Source organism: Tupaia chinensis, unplaced genomic scaffold (assembly GCF_000334495.1).
Source record: "Tupaia chinensis unplaced genomic scaffold, TupChi_1.0 Scaffold000532_1, whole genome shotgun sequence".
NCBI classification, from domain to species: domain Eukaryota; kingdom Metazoa; phylum Chordata; class Mammalia; order Scandentia; family Tupaiidae; genus Tupaia; species Tupaia belangeri.
Window position 1 is genome coordinate 1,488,274 of NW_006160045.1, and position 20,180 is coordinate 1,508,453.

At 39.0% G+C, this 20,180-nt stretch overlaps 1 protein-coding gene across 1 annotated transcript in view; it reads left to right on the forward strand.

Moving 5' to 3' along the window:
- Positions 1-20,180, forward strand: part of WDR64 (WD repeat domain 64) — a 101,235-nt gene that overhangs the window by 66,930 nt on the left and 14,125 nt on the right. The window contains exons 12-18 of the mRNA XM_006157278.2: positions 505-541; positions 2,105-2,241; positions 3,843-3,948; positions 5,092-5,150; positions 9,651-9,760; positions 15,395-15,583; positions 17,695-17,800. Coding sequence (XP_006157340.1) covers positions 505-541; positions 2,105-2,241; positions 3,843-3,948; positions 5,092-5,150; positions 9,651-9,760; positions 15,395-15,583; positions 17,695-17,800 — 744 coding nt within the window. The remainder of the gene's footprint in view (positions 1-504; positions 542-2,104; positions 2,242-3,842; positions 3,949-5,091; positions 5,151-9,650; positions 9,761-15,394; positions 15,584-17,694; positions 17,801-20,180) is intronic.

Here is a 20,180-nt window from a genome sequence, read left to right on the forward strand (position 1 = left end):
ATATGTAAAAGCCAGAGACAGACTTGTACTTGAATCCAAATCTTCTATTTATCATTATGTGCTTCGTGTTGGAGATGTCACTTAGATTGAGTTTCTGTTTTGGCATCAGTAAAAAAAAAAAGAATAATAAAGACTACATTGCTTGATTGTTCATAGAATTAGAGACAATATACTCCAAGAACTGGGAAGGCATTTAATTCCTTCCATTTCTAAGCTGTACCTGAGACAGCAGCAGCCTGCTGGGATATATGAGAGACTCTATTTATGAACATGGAGACCTCTGCCACAGTTTTGCCAAGAACTATTGAGTTGTCGGGAAAATCCTGATGTATTCTTCTATGCAAAAATGCGGATGACTTTCCCAACAACCCAATACTCTAAAAGTAATTACGAAATGAGGGTTTACAAACACAAATTCAGTTATCTGGAGAGTCTGCTTATGCAGCATATCTCAGTTCCTTATAATGTCATAGAAATATTTTCTCATTTTCTCCCCTAATTCAGGGAAGCAAGCAAAGCATACATGACAGTGAAGTTAAAGGTCAGTATAAAATCACCTTTCTTCCTTAAAATAAAATGACTATTTTGCAATGGGGAGTTTAGTTTATAGAATGTTCTTAATGAGTATGTATTCCTCCGTCTCCAAATGTCGAGGTACTACAGGATTTGGTATGCTAAGAGGCAGAATTTCCATTATGATGACGCTTTTTTTTTTTTCCCTCATGAGGGAGAGAAAGAGGGAGGAAAAGCGAGGCAGCTATTTTGGAGAGGGTCTTGCCACCTCCTGTCCCCCTGCCCTAGCCTCCCAGTTAGCTAAGACCATGGGTGAGTGCCGCCACCCTCAGGCTGTTCAGGTCAGGCCAGAAACCAAATGTGGGCTTCTTCCCATGCTGCCTCAGCCACCAGCTTGCACCACCTCAGCTAAGCTTTTGATGATGCCTTTCCAAATAGCAATTCTGGGGGGAAGGGGTGGCTTTTTTTTTTTTTTTTAAAATTTGTTAGAGGGTGCATGTGCTTGCCAGAAAGCCATGGGAAGGTGGGAGGTGGAGCGAGAAACCACCACCTCAATACGGGATGGTCACGCCACAATCCCTTCGCCTCCATCTCTCCCTCCTTGGGATATTTTGGGCATGCACACACATGGGTCTGGTGTGTTTTTCAAACTACTGAGTTTGAGACTCCAACTGTGTAGTTGCCATAGGGGATCCACCTCACATAACTGCCAGGCCACAGGCTAGCCCATAATTATCGGTTTAAAACTTCAAACATTATTGATCATCTTAGAACTCCAGACCATTCTCCTAAAATTTATACTAGATGAATAAGCAATTCTGGACATGTAAGACTAATACTGGATGAATATCTAGGTTTACCTGTTTTGTGCAACATATAGACTTCTGCAACAGAATCAAAAATAACCTTTTGATATTTTCCAAGTGATCCAACATTTCAATTTTTAAAGTTCATTTCTTTCTTTTATGAGCAAGACAAACAGAGAGAGAGAGAGAGAGGAAACTCAACAGGAACTTGATGCCATGATCCCACACCAGCTTCAGCCATCCACATATCTTAGGTGCATACCCAGCAAACTCAGGGAGGTCTCTGGATGCAAACCCAGAATCTTCCTGTGTGAGTCAGCTTCACTGAGTATTTTTTGCTGAACCACTGTACAACTCCCAGGATTCCAGTTTTCAGTGTTTTTTGTTCTCTGTCTTGACTGAAGTTCTCTGGAGTTTAGGGGCTGGTTCCATAGTAAGCAGTCACACCCTGTGCATTGGAAGCTGAATTCCACATGGCCAAATGCAATTAAAATCCTGGCCTCAATAGCTTGAAAAACACGCCAGATGCACATGCATGCATGGCCCAAATCCTGACAGGATGGAGAAATGGAAAATAAGGATGGGGGAAGTGCTTTCTCGTTCTCTCATGCTCTCTCCCTAGCGACTGCGTGCACTCCCTGGCAAAACCAAGACCAAAACAAAACCCTGTGGCAAGGAATGTGTTGCTTTTGCTATTTTTCTGCATGCTTCCTCTTTTACATTCCACAGTATTTGCAATTCCACGTATTGCAAATGCTGGAGTAGCTCATTAATTTCTCTGACAGGTGAGCAAACAGATGTTATGGGAGAGCAACACTCAGTCAACAAAAAACCTCCTAGAGGTGACAACTTAACAGAAGCTCAGCCACCTCTCATTGTCACGGCTCATGAAGATGGACACCTCCGTTTGTGGACTATGGAGGTGATGGAGCCCCATATTTACTGGGAATAGGAAAGGATGGGAAGCTAAAAAGGATAATTAAGCTAATCTTGGTCTTCATCCTATGGCATCCTAATCCAGTATTTTTCCATCTCCTAGCCAAATTGCTTACTGATGCCCCTACTCTAACTTAAATGGTACAAGAGGCCAGTTTTGTAACTTAAAATATCAAATCATCAAAACTACTAGCTTAGCTATTTTAAGTCTTTTAAGTTAGGGTACAAATACATGCCACTAAATATTTTATTGAATATTTAAATAATATTAATGTTGTATTACAGTAAAAGAATATGAGAACACTGAAATGTTGATGTACCATAAATTTTTACTTATCAAAAGTATTGGGAGATGGTATTAAATCATATTGCATATCCTAAACACTTTAAAGTAAAAAACAAACAAAAGAAAAACCTTTTTTAAAAAGAAACATTTTATGTAACTTTATTTATTTATTTTCATTTGACCAGAGAGGGACAGAGTGAGGGAGGGAGAGGAGAGAGAGTGATAAAGCAAGCTACCAGGTCCGGGACTCGAACCATGGTTCGGAGTCCAGTGTTCTGAACCACCACACCACTTGCCAGCCCCACAAAATATCTTATTTACCAAAACATTTTAAATAACTTGGTGTGGAAAGCAGACAGGTTTTGAATTAGGTGGACAGAAGATGATAAAAGGAACAGTCTTGAGTAGAAGAGGGATGATGACAATGAAATCATAAGAGGTGAGAGGTGGTCCTTGTGGAAAGGCTTCTACAGGGAAACTCAGAAAGCAGCAACAGTGCTGTAAGGCAGATAATGGGATCAGACTAACATAAGCAGCATGCTATCTGCTGGATAAAATTCCCAAGTCCGTCCTCAATTAGTGGGAAACTCTTGGTTTGAAACACAAAATATTCCAACAAAAACTTTCTGAGATAGGCTGGGTATCAGAGCAATTTTTTTCATCTTTTTTTTTTCCCGTGAGAAATAATACAGTGAAAGAAACAGAAGAGATTAGATCCAAGTAAAGTCTCAGAAAATAAAAAGCAGACTTAGGTCTCTCTTTTCCAGCTTGGATGTTTTTCTTAAAGTGAGATAAAACATTTGAAAGTCCTTCCCAAGGCTCGCTTACACTAATCACCAAAAAACTATCAGCTGTCTTAATCCAAATCTCCTAGACTCCCTTATCTTGCACCAATACTCAAAGATACGTATTTCTGAAAAGGCAAAAATATTCCTATTTGAAACAACTGAGCCACACTTAGACCTAAAAAAGAATGTTTGTTTAAATGGAGATGATGTCACTGAAAATGTCTGAGGAATAGCACGAAAAAAGTCATGGGATGTGCAAAAACGATCCCAGCAGTAGAGACACTCTGTAATAATCAGAATCTAGATGCTCATAGTTAATAGATGTCTGTACCTTTAGAAGACTTCATTTCACGCATATAAAGAGAATCGTGAAAGGTGGAAGAAGAGAATCGTGTTTCAGTAGTAGAGATAATTCTTGAGATACATTATTCAGAGAGAAAATAAACATTGATAATAAGATTTTACAGAATGTATCATCATAGAACAAAATCGTTTGTGCTATACTTTATTCAGGGAAGACTACTGAAAGACATGCTACCTTTCACAAAACATTCTGCCATTTCTCTGACGACACTGCATACTGATTCGTGTACCAGGATACTACTGACTGGAAATGTGGGTAAGTCCTTACTTCCATACAGTATATTCAGCCACAGGTATCTTAACAACCCACGTGATATAAAAATGGCTAGAGGGAAAGTACATGACATTTACTGAGACAAAAGAAAGATTAAGAGGTATTCTCAAGCAAGAGACGGTCTTACGAATAACTTGCTGAATAAAGAGAATAATTAATGAATCTCGGGAAAACCTATTTTATTCCTAGGTCTTAGAGCAAAATGTTCTAGTTCTTCCATCTTTAAAATGTGTAAATGTCTAACCATCCCTATATTTATTGGGGAAAATAGAAAGATTTAATTTTTAACATTGAACATGTTATGTTGCATTAGTCTTCACTGATACTAAAACTAGACAGGAGAGAAATGATTTGTTCACAATAGAAAACTTTATTTTATATTTTTACAATCAACATAGTTGGTCTTAATTTTTCATTTACTACTACTTTTTTTCATTCTTCCTCTCTGTTTTTCTTCTTTTATCCTATGTGTCTTCTACAAATATTTTCTTCCAATCTGTGGCTTGTCTTCTTGTTGTCTTGACAATGTCTTTTTGAGAGGCATTTTTTACCTTAATGAAATCCAACTTACCGATTATTTATTTCATAGATTATACCTCTGGTGTTGTATCACAAAACCCAAGGTCATCTACATTTTCTCTTCCGTTATCTTCTGGGAGTTTTATAATATTGCATTTTATTTTAAAGTCTCTGATCAAGTTTGACTTATTTTTTGTGGCAAAAAGAAAACGGGTAAGCTGAAACTAATTATTAAAGTCGTATCAAGCAATCCCAAACTTATTGACAATCTACCTGTAGTCTTCAACAGCAAACTGAATGACACTAAAAAGAGAGAAAAAGTAAGCTAACTCGGGAAACATTTAGAAAGTATGTCTCCTGAAGAGTTCTCTTCTACATGAAGCATGTGCTACCATTTATACAGGCATGCCTAAAATCTTTGACTTTGACTACTCTAGGTGTCTCTTATAAGTGGGTTCGCTATATTTCTTATTTAATGTTCAGTTTCTCATATTCTACTTTAATTACCATTTTAAATGCCTAAGTCAAAAAACTTGGCAGACTGGGCGTATTTATTTAAATAACAGGATATCTTCTTAAATATTCTACTGTTCACATTTTATGCAGAAGGACATGTTATCCTTTGCAGTATTAGCTCTTTCCTTGATCCGCCTCATGATGAAAAGGTAAGAACTTGTTTTTCACTTTAACTGATAAATAAGCATATACTTACTTAGCATGCCGCTGTTCTAGACAACACAAAAGACCGACTACAAGACTCCTACTTCCAAGGCACATATGCCATTACAGTTTGATCTCTATAACTAATAATAATGGTCTGTTGGTAAAAGGGGGAGAAAAATAAATGTGGGAGGGAGGGAAGAGGAGAAGAGAAGGGTGAGTCAACTGGCAACTGGTCACTTTGCATCTTCTTCGTGTTTTGACTTATTAGTAAGAATCTATGTAGAAACCTAGAGTTTTTAAAAATTATTTAATTTTATTTTATTTATTCATCATTTATTTTCATTTGACCAGAGATAGACAGAGAGAGAGAGAGAGAGAGAGAGAGAAATTGAGAGAGCCACCAGGTCTGGGACTCGAACTGTGATTGGCCATGTGGGAATGTCCAGTGCCTTAACCACTACGCCACTTGTTTGTCCCGAAACCTAGAGTTTTTAAAAGTTTACTCATCATATAGTCTTTCACAGCCAGTTTTTGTATCTTATATGTTGTCACAAGACATAGCAGAACCTTTTGTTGTAAACCTAGTATACAACAATTATTTTCAAGAAATTATCTTTATATGAAGTCTGATTCCTTCTTATAATTTAAGCACATCTTATTTCTTAGTGTTTATGCAATGTAAATATCTCTTATTTTATAAACATTTAAATGTACACTACTTGTGTGAATGTTACACATATGATAAAGACTCAATACTAATTAAAGATTGCACCAAGAAAAGACTTTTATCACAGCCTTATTTCTCTTTAAAGCAATACTTTAAATCCAAAAGCTAAATACTAGCTTAAATAGTAATGTTTTATTTTTGGATCATAAGTACTAAAATATGGATGCATAGATTATGATTTGATTCCTTGCTTTAGTGCCGTAGAGTGGTTATTGTTTCACACATTATTTTATTTGATCAATAGAATTTTCTTTTTTTAAAACATTGCCAGCAGGTGGCATGGTAGTTAAGGCACTCGATTACCACATGGCCGACCATGGTTCAAATCTCAGACCTGGCAGCTTGAATATCAAGCCAGGTGCATGCACAAGAGCCCAAAATCCTGAGAGGAGAATGGAGGAGAAGTGATTGTGGCATGGCCATCCTTCCTAGAGGGTGATTTTGCACTTTCCCCCTCTCTGTCTCTCTACCATGAGCATATATGCCCTATGGCAAATACAAAAAAAAAAAAAAAAAATTGCTATAGGGTGAGTGAGTTCACCAGGGAGAAAGAAAGAGCCCTCAGTTAGGCATGGTCACATACTCCTTCTTCCTACCTATCTCTACCACATCAGGATTTTCAGCATGAATGCATATGTGCCAGGCATGTTTTTCAAGCTGCCAAGATCAGGATCTGACAGATGTTAATGATGTGGGAGCTGGATTCATATGCACAGGGCTTAACTGCTGCACTCTGGGGTGGGCCCTGGAATTTTCTTTTTGTTTCAAATGATCCATTGCAGTTTTTCTATAGTGCAGAATTTTTTTCTTTTTCTTTCTTTCTTTCTTTTTTTAAATTTTTATTTTTTGAGAGGTTTTGGCTATGAGGCACGTGCACTTGCCAGAAAGACAGAGAGAGACAGAGAGACAGAAAGCAAGAAATCACCCCCCAGGGGGATGGTCACGCTGCAATCCCTTCTCTTCCATTCTCCTCTCAGAATCTTGGGCACGCATGCACTTGCACCCGGCATAAGTTTAAGCCACCGGGTCCAGGATTTGAACTGCGGTCGACTACATGGGAGTTCAGCAACATAGCCATTTACCAACTGCTGGTCCCCTAAAGTGCAGACTTCCAGCTTTGGCATGATTGTCTCCATTTTGCAGAGGCAGAATCACAGAATGGCTTGCCTTGGGTCATGGAGCTAGTAAATGACAAAATCAAAGCCAAAACCATGGTTTTTGTTCTCTAGTCCAATGCTCTTCCCATATATAACACTCACTGTTTTCAAATAGAAGACAATAAGATTCAAACAACTTGTGAAATACCAAGTTTTATTAACTAATAACTATAAATGGCATAAAATCAAAACATATTTTAAGACTAACAAAAACAAATCTCATGCTTGAACCATGTTTAGAAGAAACCTGACCTAATTTTTCTTTTCCTGATAGTAATGATTTTCAATATTGTAGTTTTTTTTTTTTTTTTGAGAGGTTATTTTGGGAGGGCACATGCACTCACCAGAAGAAGAGAGAAAGAGAGACAGAAAAGCGAGAAATCACCCCCTAGGAGGGATGGCCACGCTGCAATCCCTTCTCCTCCATTCTCCTTTCGGGATATTGGACACATACGCACATGCACCTGGCGTGAGTTTAAGCCACCGGGTCCGGGACTTAAATCGTGGTTGACTACATGGGAACCCAGCGACATAGCCATTACACCAACTGCTGGTCCCAAGTATTTACAGTCTCATAACATGTTTGATAAACTGTTACACAATGTTGGGAGAGAGTAAGGTGGACTATAGATATTCTAATAAATAGTCAAAATCTCTCCACAAAGAGACATTATATATCTAATTATATTTATACACATATATAAAAGGTAGTCCCAGTTTCTAATTGCAGTCTGTAATCCATTAAAGGATCATGAAATTAGTTTTGAGTTGCAACCAGTATTTTTGTAAAAATAGAAGAGAATGAAATAACATACAATGCAATAGAATAGAATAGACAATACTGGTCTACACATACTAAAGCATCTTTTTGTGAACTTCTTTTAGATACACAGGCAGGAACATATGTGTTTTACTGCAGCAGGAAGTAAATGTTTATCTTGCAATAGATAGAGTCCATGTTAGAGAAACACTTGCATTGGAGAATGCTATCCTAATGATGTAGGAATGTAGGGACACAGGGGTGATCAGGTCCAGCACTTGCAATGAGACAAGGAAGACGCTCAGGAAGACGCGGACACAGAGAGTAGTTATAGCAAAGCAGGGAGTTTACTGAAGGATAGGGAAGGAAAAACAGAGCTCCTAAGAAGAAGGGAGGGGTCCTGGAAAATGAGTTGCTGAGGAGGAACTGAACGAGAGGTTTCTATCTAGGTCAGAGGGGCCTTGTTCAGGCTTGTTCTAGGTGGGGTACATGCATGCATGCCCCTCGCGGTGTGGAGGGGTTCATGTTGGATAGGTCCAGTTATTTTCCCAATTTTGGAGTGGGTACAAAGGTCAGGAGATTCTTTATCTAGAGGTTTTGGGCCATAAAAACCATTATCTTATCCTCTTCTTGGAATGTGGTTCGGCCTGGAAAAAGCCTTTGTTTTAAGTCTGGGTTATGCTGCCTAGGTCAATCATTGAGCCACTTCAAGAGGTCTCTCTCGGGCAAGCAGAGCTGCTTTGTCTCCTCTTGAAACTTAGCCATTTTGTGATTCCATCTTGGGCCTATACCCTAACTATATTTGTAAGGTCCCTTATCCTACCTCACTAAAACAGGAAACAAACCTTGGATGACCAGATCATTCTTGAATAGTTTTGAAACAGTAAGAATTAGGAGAATGCAGAAGATTTTACCATGGCTCTTTCAGAACAACCAGAGAGAACTGAGTCATAAGGCCAAGAAGTTTAGGAGGCATTGTGCCTAACCTTTGTTAGAACAATGAACAGATAACTCACACCTGCCAGAACTCCAGTAACACAAGTGTTCCTAGGGAGATGACCATGGAAGAAACAAGGTCTTAGTCTGAGTTCATCAATGATAGTGAGGGAACATCTCGGAGGTGGTTACTGCAGAGCAAGTTCCCCAGCTAACGATTTTAGTTCACATGATTTAGAAATGTCTTCTGAGACCTATTATGGGTTTTAAACTTGAGGGTAAACTATATCCTGAAGGAACATATCAATTAAATCTCATGATGTTTTTGAAAAAGAATGAACTGGGTCCATTGCTTCTGTTAATTCCTATTGTATTGGGTAGTCAGAAAGTCATGACATATTTTTTTCTATGCAAAAATGCATCATGACTTTTCCAATGACCTAATATATTCCTCCAGCCCCACATCCAAAAGAACAAAACAGTCAGGCTATCTCTAGATAAAATCTGAGCATAAGAAAAACCTTTTTTCCAATCTCTTTGTCTTTTCCTTCCAGCTCTGTTTACTCCCGTTCCTGATTATGTTCACATTCAGTCCCCCTATAACCCTCTTTCATGATGTTTCTTGCATCTCATCATCGACTAACCATCAACTAAATTAACTGCCAATCCTCAGTGACACCGTAAATTGCTAAAGATGGAGATACTTTCTCTCCCAAAGATATGTGCAGATTCATAAAATCTCTCTTTTGGTATCTCACCAAGCAAGAGGAGAACTACTTGTGGGTATGGATTTAGTCATTTAGCATAGATATCTATACCATTCACTCAGAAGCTTGGCGCACTGAAAAATAATTTTGTTCAAGATTTAATCTTGACCAGAATATACTTATTCCAAGGAATGTGCTTTATTGTTGCTATCTAGAAATTCAAGCAGCTGCTTTCCTGGCGTGCTCATTCTTTAGAAATTATCCACGTAGTCTACGTAGAAGAAAAACAACTTGTTATTACTTCCTCCATTGATGGCTCGGTAAGGTAAGCAAGGTGACTCCATTCAAAAATGCATCATGACTTTTCCAATGACCTAATATATTCCTCCAGCCCCACATCCAAAAGAACAAAACAGTCAGGCTATCTCTAGATAAAATCTGAGCATAAGAAAAACCTTTTTTCCAATCTCTTTGTCTTTTCCTTCCAGCTCTGTTTACTCCCGTTCCTGATTATGTTCACATTCAGTCCCCCTATAACCCTCTTTCATGATGTTTCTTGCATCTCATCATCGACTAACCATCAACTAAATTAACTGCCAATCCTCAGTGACACCGTAAATTGCTAAAGATGGAGATACTTTCTCTCCCAAAGATATGTGCAGATTCATAAAATCTCTCTTTTGGTATCTCACCAAGCAAGAGGAGAACTACTTGTGGGTATGGATTTAGTCATTTAGCATAGATATCTATACCATTCACTCAGAAGCTTGGCGCACTGAAAAATAATTTTGTTCAAGATTTAATCTTGACCAGAATATACTTATTCCAAGGAATGTGCTTTATTGTTGCTATCTAGAAATTCAAGCAGCTGCTTTCCTGGCGTGCTCATTCTTTAGAAATTATCCACGTAGTCTACGTAGAAGAAAAACAACTTGTTATTACTTCCTCCATTGATGGCTCGGTAAGGTAAGCAAGGTGACTCCATTCTGTGAATTCAAGGTTTTGAATATGAGAAGTAAAATATTTTAAACTGAAGTTGAACTATACAGCTAAAATACAATCTTAGTGAGCTGATTAAATAAAAAGGTTGCACAAAAGGGCTTTGAAAAGATGGTCATTTATTTAGAATTCTCTTTCACGCCCAAGGAAATGAGATGCCATGTTCCTCCATGCTAAAGGGATAATAAATATTTTTAAGAATTATTTTAATCTATTTTATACATTCAATCACTGTACATCACTACAGCCTGTAAAATGAATTTACCCAACATGAACCCACTTCCCACCAGTCCAGCTGAAGATATCATACACATTATTATCAACAGACAATCCTCCATTTCTGTGTCCCTCAAATGTCTTCCCTATTTTCATCCTTGATTCCTTTCTTCTCACTCTCTCCCATCTCCTGCCCTCTTCCCACACTGTCTCAAGTATCTGTAACCATCTGCCATAAAGTGTGAACAGTCAGTATATATTAAGTATTTTCAATAGAACTGTTTTGCAGGATTCTCAAAGAATTAAGCAAGGTAGGTATCTTAGTGAACTAGACTCAAACCCAGAAAAGGTTACCGAAGGAGGTTCAAAATCAGGAGACATCAAAAAGTGACAACTGGGCCAGCTGATGATGTGGTGGTTAAGGCAGCTGGATCCCACAGGGTGGACTGCAGCTTGAGAAACATGCTAGGTACATATGCATGCATACCCAAAACCCCAACAGGGAGAAGAAATGGAGAAGGGGCTGTGGTGTGACTTCTCTCCATTTCGGATGCTTTCTTATTTTCCCTCTCTCTCTTAAAAAACCCCGGGAGGGCATGCATCCCCTTCCAAATTAAAAAAAAAAAAAAGTGACAATTCTGAGGAAAGCGAACCTATTTTACTGACAATGTAATTGATTTTATAAAGTCTACTTGTTTTTAATTGCCTAGATAATGCTAGAGACATATGTACAAAAAGCTGAAAGTACATACATATATAAAAGGAAAGGAAATACTGTGGTAAGTCTAGAGATAAATTGCTGCATATTGAAATGGCTTAAAGATCATGGTAATGAATTACTGTCTTAAATGAATGAAGTTAGGTAAGATTAAGAGAGGTATAGAGGCCTTACAATGCATTGGAGAGTTTACACATAAAATGAAGAGAAAGGAGTATGTCATGTTATAAAAAAAGCCACTGGGCTGAAATCGAATGGACCCAGGCTAACACAGCCTTGCTGCTAGAATACTGTCAGGGACAAGGCCCTGTAGTGTCTAGTAGTCACTGTGACGGATTTGGATCTTTCCCCTGAAAGAAATAGACACTGGAGGGTTTTAAGCAGAGGAGTAACATGATAGGACTTTTATTTTCTTTTAAAGAATTATTTTATTTAACTTTATTTATTTTAATTAGACCAGAGAAGGACAGAGCAAGGGAGTGAGAGAGAGAGAGAGAGAGAGAAAGAGAGCATGCCCAAGTAAGCTGCCAGGTTGGAGGTATCGAACCACAGTTGGCTGGGTGGGAGTCCAATGCCCTTAACCACCATGCCACCTGCCGACCCCCTGACTTTTATTTTTGAAAGACAGTGTGTGAGGAATGGATTACAAAGCAGTAAAAGTGGGAGCAAAGAGAAATCCATAGCACGGGGCCAGCAGAAGATGTAGTGATTATGTCACTGGAGTCTCACGTGGCCAACCGCAGTTCGAGTCCTGGACTGGGTAGCTTGAAAACAACACTGGTGCATGTGTGTGTATGCCCAAGATCCCAAGAGGAGAATGGAAGAGAAGAGATTTCTCACTTTCCCTCTCACTGTCTCTGTCTCTTTTTCTCTCTCCAGTAAGTGCATGTGCCTTAAGGCAAAAAACTCTTAAAAAAAAAAAAAAGAAAATCCATAGCAAACATAGAGACTTAGAGTAGGAAAGTGACAACAATGCTGGAAATAAGTGGGTTAAATTTGAGAGCTATCTAAGAGGTAAAAAAGATGTGAACTTTAACTGGAAGAAAAGGGGGGGGCGAGTAATGAATCCCAAGAACCACACCTATCACATAAAACTAAGTGGATGTTTGTATCACTCATTAGGATAGAAAGCACTAGAAAAGACAAAAATATTTAGAATGTGGGAAGATAGAGAACGTTTAGAAATATTGAGTTCAATGTGAATTCAAGGTCCTATTTGACAAACAGATCCACTCCCTCTCTTGTTTTATTCGTGGGAAAAGTTTAGAACATGAAATTTCATTCTAATAGAGGTTTTTAGCAGCTTTGATCTCTGGGTCTCTGCTCCAGCTTATTTTTAGCTACCTGTCAGCAGAGGTGTTAATTGGAGATGGCAACACACACACACACACACACACACACACACACACACCCCTCTTACATGTGCACATGCCTTGGTTCAGGCTGCTGTAATAAAATACCTTAAACTGAGTAATTTGTAGACAACAGAAATTTTTTTCACAGTTCCAGAGGTATGTATGTCTAACATCAAGGCACCAAGGGGTTCAGCTCGCTTCCATCTTCCTAAATGGCACCCTCAGCTGTGTCTTTACGTGGCAAAAGGGGCAAATGACATCCTTCAGGATTTTTTTATAAGGATGCTAATCCCACTCATGAAGGCAGGACACTCATGACCTAAACATCTCCCAAAGGCTCCATCTCAATACTACTAACTCTAGCTCACACTTTCTAAAGCTTGCTTATCGGAAAGATTATGAATTTTCATAGGTAATAAACTTAACTGAAGCTTATCTGTGAGACACAGAATAGGAAATCAATCTAAAGACAAAATTTCAGGATGGCTAAGTGAAGCTAAGGATGGTGAAGCATCCAAATTAGAGGCCCAGGACATCAAGCTGAGAGGCAGGAGTAGCTATTTGGGAGAGCTCCACATGGTTTAGCAAACAGCATAAAACAAGAGCACCAAAAGTTACTTCAGTTCTGGTTTATAACAGAATCAATTTAAAGTTGTTCTGAAATTAGTCTGCTTCTCTTCTTATGTGTTTGTGTGTGTGTGTGTGTGTGTGTGTGTGTGTGTGTGTGTGTGAGTATATGTGTGTTTTCTGAGATATGGTTGCTATAGAGTGGGCGAGCTCACTAGAGAGAAAGATAGAGACAGAGAGACAGAAATTGAGAAATCACCCCCCACGGGGATGGCCATGCCACATTTCCTCCATTCTCCTCTTGGGATTTTGGGCATGCACACACATGCTCCCAGCAAGAGTTTTAAGTCACTGGCTCTGGGACTTAAACCACAGTTGACTATGTGGGAGTCCAGTGACGTAATCATTATGCCATCTGCTGGTCCCTCTACCTGAGTGTTTTTAAAGAGTTGGTTCATTTCCCTTTGCATAAGGTTCTGGTGAGGCCAGAACATTTCTGTAGTGCTGGGAGTTAAAATATGCAAGAGATAGAAGATGCTGGTGGTAAGTCTTCAGGATGGTGTCAAGTGTGAGGCATCCCAAACGGATACTTCTCCTTCTTCCTTCTCCTTAGCCTTTTGAGGCAGGAAGCCACTTGGACTTGGTAGAATCTACCTTAGTTCCTTCAGCTTTTCCTCTTCCTCCTAGATCACTGCAGTAGGGCACATGATGATTGTTTCCATCACTTGCTTCTCTGAGTGTTAAGAAAAAAATTAATAAAAAACTTCCAAACATGATTTTATCTTTCCATAAGACATAGGGTATATATTCCTGTTAAAGACACTCTGTATTGCATTAAATAAACCACATGGGCTATTTAGTGGAACTTTTTGGAGTGAATCAAAGGTGAAATAATGCATATGCATAAATAACCACTTCTTTTGCCATTCTTTTAAGAAACTCTGTTATAGGGCCAGCAGGTGGCATGGTGGTAAGGCACTGGACTCCCACATAGCTGACCGCAGTTCAAATCCCAGACTTGGTGGCTTACTTTCTCACTCTCCCTTTCTTTCTCTCTCTCTCTCTCTGGTAAAATTAAAAAATAAATAATAACAAATACAATTAATTAAATAAATAAATCTTTAAAAAAATAAATTAAAAAAATTAGTTGTAAAAATTAGTATGGTGTTTCTATAATAGGAATTACGGATGGAGGATGAACGGAATTTGGTAATAGTAAAAGCATCATTAGGTCTCTCCTCCCACAAGCTCTGCTGACATTAACTGACAAAGCAGACAGCTTAGCTACAGCCCATACTTAGGCCTAATCACTGAACAGGCTCTTAGTGTGGGATAGTGTGAATGGTGAGTTTGTCTTAGGGAAAGTGTGTTCCTTATTTTCTGGGTTTGACAAATGGGTATCATAACTACAGATTCAAATCGTGATTTTCCACAAAGGTTGTAGATTAGAATTCTAGCTGTTAAAACAAGGACCAGCAGATGGCTGGCCCAGTTATGTCACTGGACTCCCACGTGGCCAACTGTGGTTCGAGTCTCAGACCCTGTGGTTTGAAAATCACACCGGGTGCGTATGTGTGTGTGCTCAAGATCCTGGAGAAGAATGAAGGAGAAGTGATTGTGGCTTGGCCATCCCCACTGGGGGGGGGGTGACTTCTTACTTTCCCCCTCATTGTCTCTATCTCTTTCTCTCCCTCTGCCCCCTCCCCCCATAAGTGCACACAACCTAAGGCAAACCCCCTCAAAAGGAAAGTGTACATTGTGGGGCCAGCAGGTGTTGTGGTGGTTAAGGGCACTGGACTCCCACATGGCTGACCACAGTTCAAGTCCTGGACCTGGTGGCTTGATTTCCCACTTTACCTCTCTCTCTCACTCTGCCCCTCTCTGGTCAAATTAAAGTAAATAAATAAATAAAGTTAAGTAAAATAATTCTAAAAAAAAAAGTTCACATTGTGATTAGCTCGATAGATTTAATAAGAAGAGTCTTGGATTACAATTTAAAATCTTTGATGGACTATTGCAAATCTATATAAATGATCTAATGAACAGGATAACTTCCACTGAATTTTCTAGTTACTTTCTCCTCCTTTCCTTTATTGTCCCTTAGGCTTTGGAATGCCTTCAGCGGTCATTACTGTGGATATTTTGGACAGCGAAGGATCTTTGAACTGTCACAAACAAGTGATTTCATTTTGCCTTGTGATGTTACTGAATATCCCATAGAAATAAAAGAGGAAAGCAAGTTCACAGAGAAACAGCAAAAATATGAATATCCTCTGATATTTGACCGAGAAAGGTAAAACCCTTGATTTTTCTTTTTGTGGACTGACACGAATTAAACTATTATGATGCTGTGACACTGTGCTAGACTTGAAGAATTCAACAGTGAAAGGCCCAGAACTTTTCAATAGGTTTTTAGTCCAATGAAAGAAAGAAATTATGTAAATGAAAAGTTGTAATTCAGTATAGTAGCACTTCTAGGAACAGCTAATTCTTTTTTTCTGATAGAGAAAGAGAATAACAGAGAGGTAAATAGGATTTAACCAAACAAGATCAAAGAGTCAATTTCCTGAACAAAGTCACCAAATAATGAGAGTCTATGATAAAGTCTTTTGAGATTTTAGAGTTCAAGGGGCATGTAGGGAAAACATGATAGGAGATAAGTCTATAAAATAGGGGCCATATTATAAGGGGCATTTCTTGATGGGCTAATATAAAAATTTTAAACTTCAGAGAATTAATGTAATAAGATATATGAGAAGAAAAATAGGTCTGAAAGCAAAGGTAATGAGTATGATTTGGCACAGGTTTAAGTTAGAGATGCTTGTGGTATATCCAGGTGGATATGTTAATGAGTATTGAGAAAGACCCATCTGGAGCTCCTAAAAACGGTCGAAGCTATAGATGAAGTTATTGGAGTCATCAGCATAGTAGTATTTTCACAGGAGATGTAGTATAGATTACTTTTTAAGACAGGCAAATAGCCCTAAGTTGAAGAAGAGTTTCATGAGGTTGTTGGTTTGTAGGGTTGACTTGAGCATGCTTACAAGTTTAGAGAAGGGAGTATTTCCCTGAAAGAGCATAGACTGTTAGAGGGCAGGGGCTCTATGCTTTTGCAAATTTCAGTCCTGGTATTGGGTATGGTCAGGCCTTTGTTACAATGGAAGAAATCAGTACTCAACTGAGCTTTCAACATCAGCAAAGCTTAGCCCTAGATAGTAGGTGTCTAAATGAGTAGCTCTCACGGGACATGATCTACCTCAGCTAATGACATCCAGCAGACCAAAACGGAAGAAGCCAATGAGGATGAGTCCCAAATGGGAAGAATCAGAAGAGTCATCAGAAATAAAGTCCTTTGGGGAAGTCCTAAGTGAAGCAAAATGGACAAGACTCAAGGCCATTAAATGGTAGAAAGGTAGGGTAGCAAATAGAAACTGAAACTAAGAATCAAAAGCCATAAAGAATTCAGTTTAAAACAGGGGCAATGTGAGAACAATCAAGAAGGGTTCCGGGGTGAGTGACAAAACCCCACTGGAGTGTTCAAGGTTTGTCTTACCTGGTCAGTAAGGAGTACTGGAGAAGAGGAGGGTTGGCTAAAATGAAACAGGGGTGTAGATAGCCACGCCTCACCAGATGTAGTAAAATTTACCAAGCAAACTTGATCATTCCTACATTTTGAGTAACTGCTTAGCCTTGAACATCATGCCTCTTAGCACTTGAGATATTACTCTGTGTTTTCTTCACTCTACTGTGAGTCTCTTGCAGACTGGCTCTTTGTTTTATATCTTTGTACCCCAGTCCTCAGCTCAGTGCCTATCACACAGTAGGTTCTCAAATAAAGAATGATTAATGGAGAATATTATAAGCAGAAAGAATGGATATAAATCATAGATAAATAAATAAGGGTATGGCATATTTGTGATAGCTAAAATGTATGCTCAAATGATTATTTATTACTAAGTAATTAGGGATTGTCTGTAGCAAAATGGCACTATTCTGTAGAATGACTCCATCTCAGGACTTATTATTTGTATCTTAAAAATGTTTTAATGTGACTTTCTAAATGTATGTGTAAGTAGGTTTTAACTATTGGGGAAGCTTTCCTGATTAACATAAAAGTCAGGCATTGAATTTATATTTATATGTATATATATTATATATTTTAACGATTCTTATTGAACTTGTCTCTGGATACATTCAGACTAAGTAGAAATTGCTGTTTTTTCTCTAGAGGGAAATCTGAGAAATTAAGTGGAATAAAAGTTAGGTGCAGAGGTGGCATCTCTGGGGCTGGTGCCATGGGAACCAGGGAATGGGGGCCATTGAGGGAGAATATTTGTTTAGTAGGCAGAGAACAAAAGGTATGGGTATGTATTTAACATTTTTTTCTTGTACCTTTATATACAGATGGAAAAAAATGAGCTCTTTGTCTCTACTTTTCAAACGGACACCTCCCAAAGCCTTTGAAGTGGAACAGGATTTTAAGTTTTTCAAGTCTCTGTCTTCTCCCAAGGTAGAAAAACAAATAAATAAACTACAAAAGAAAAGACAACACGAGCCATCAGGTGGTGATGGAGGTTGAGGTGGCTGGATCTCAAATGGCCAAATGAGCAGTGAAGTCCCAGACTTGCACTTTGAGAGACATGTCAGGCACCTGTGTGTGTGTGCCCAAAATCCCCAGAGGAGAATGGAGAAGAGATTGGCATGGCCACCCCAGGATGTGTGTGTGTGTGGGGAGGATTTGTCACTATTTCTCTCTTTCTCTCTGGCAAGCACAAAAAAGATATAAGAAAAATGGAGAAAAAAAAAAAAAAAACTTTGCTTTTGCTTTACTGAACTCAGGTATGTCCAGCAATATTGCACATTAATTTTCCATTGCTGCTATTACTAATTACTACAAATTTGGTGGCTTAAACAATACAAATTAATATCGCTCAATTCTCTAGATCAGACACCTGACCTGGATTTCAATGGGCTAAAACTGAGGTATCACCAGAGCTGTGTTTCTCTCTGAAGACTCTAGGAGAGACCATATTCCTTAAGTCTGTGGCACTTCTTCCCTCTTCTTTAAGCCAGAAAGGTTATGTCTTTCTGACCACGTGATCACATGTTTTTCTAACCCAGTGTGAAAGATTCTCTGGCTTTTTTTTCTTTTCGAGAGGATTTTGCTACAGGGTGCGTGTGCTCACCAGAAAAACAGAGAGAGACAAAGAAATAGAAAGCAAGAAATCACCCCCCTCGGGGGGATGGCCATGCGGCAATCCCTTCTCCAGTGACATAGCCATCAATACCAACTGCTGGTCCCAAGATTCTCTGCCTTTAAATATTCATGTGACTTGATTGGGCCTGCCTAGATAATCCAGGATAAACTTCCCATCTCAAAGGTTCTTAACATTAATCACATCTGCAAAGTCCCTTCGGCCAATAAGACAACATATTCACAGGTTGAAAGTGAAGAGACTAGGTGTGGATGTCTTCGGTAGCCATTACTCTACCTTTCTTAGATACACTTTTCTTTAGTATGGAATTAGGACATAAAAACGTACTGCTCTTCATTCTATTTCTATTTTTAACACTTCTAAAGAATGGATATAGTGTGAGTCTTTAGGCTAAGGTTTGGCCTTAATTAAATTTATTTCCTCAAGATCTTTCACAAAGTAACCAAACTGATTTCTAAGTGTGTCCCCCTTTACTAATCTACAGTGATCTTCTTTTCTACAAATCACACTGATTGTTGTTTCCCTAAGCATTTCCATCCGTCTTCTGCCCCTACAGTTCCATCTACCTGGAGTGTCCTTGTCATATCTCCAACCTCTCTCCATCTGTCCAAGTTCACCCTCCTTTGTAACATATGGCTGACAAAATATCAGTATCCAGCATATGCAAAGAATTCTAAAGATCAATGAGAAAAAAGGCAGTCCAATTTAAAAATGGTTAAAAGGGCCAGTCAGTGGAATGGTGGTTAAGACAGCTGATTCCACATGGCTGACTTCATGGTTTTAGTCCTGGGCCCAGCAACTTGAAAAACAAGTTGGGTGCATGTGTATGAGTGCCCAAAATCTTGAGAAGAGAATGGAGGAGAAGGGATCATGCTGTGGACATTCCCCTCTGGGGAGTAATTTCTCAAAACTAAAAGAAAAAAAAAGTTAAAAAATTATATAGATACTTCGCAAAAGAAAAAAAATGCCATTAAACACATTGAAAAGGGTACTGGCAGTGGTAAGGTGGTGGTACAGCCAATCCACACGGGAACATACTGGGTTTGTGTCTGAGACCTTTCCATACATGACGGCACATGCATGTGTGCCCATAATCCTGGCGAGCTGAGGTTGCTGTTGAATCTTGGTATGGGGATCCTGTTAAGGCTGTTTATCTCTTTATCCCTCTCTTTCTCTATCTTATGAATTTAATTAATTAATTATTTTTTAAAAAACACATGAAAAGGGGACCAACAGTTAGCGTAATGGCTATGTCGCTGGACTCCCACGTAGTCGACCGTGGTTCGCATCCCAGACCCGGTGGCTTAAAACTTACTCTGGGCGCGTGTGCGTGTGTGCCCAAGATCCCGAGAGGAGAATGGAGGAGAAGGGATTGCAGCGTGGCCATCCCCTCTGGGGGGGGGGGTGATTTCTCGCTTTCTGTCTCTCTGTCTCTCTCTGTCTGTCTGACGAGCGCACGCGCCCTATAGCGAAAAACCTCTCCAAAAAAAGAAAAAAAAAAAAAAAAAACACAGGAAAAGATGTTCAGCTCATTAGTAAATATGGGAATGAACATCAAGAATTTTATGGGATACCCTTTTAGACCTACCAACTTGGCAAATACCAAAAAGCCTGACAGTATCAAAGGCTGGTATGCGTGTGGCACAAGTGGAACACTAGTCTGCTGGTAGGTGG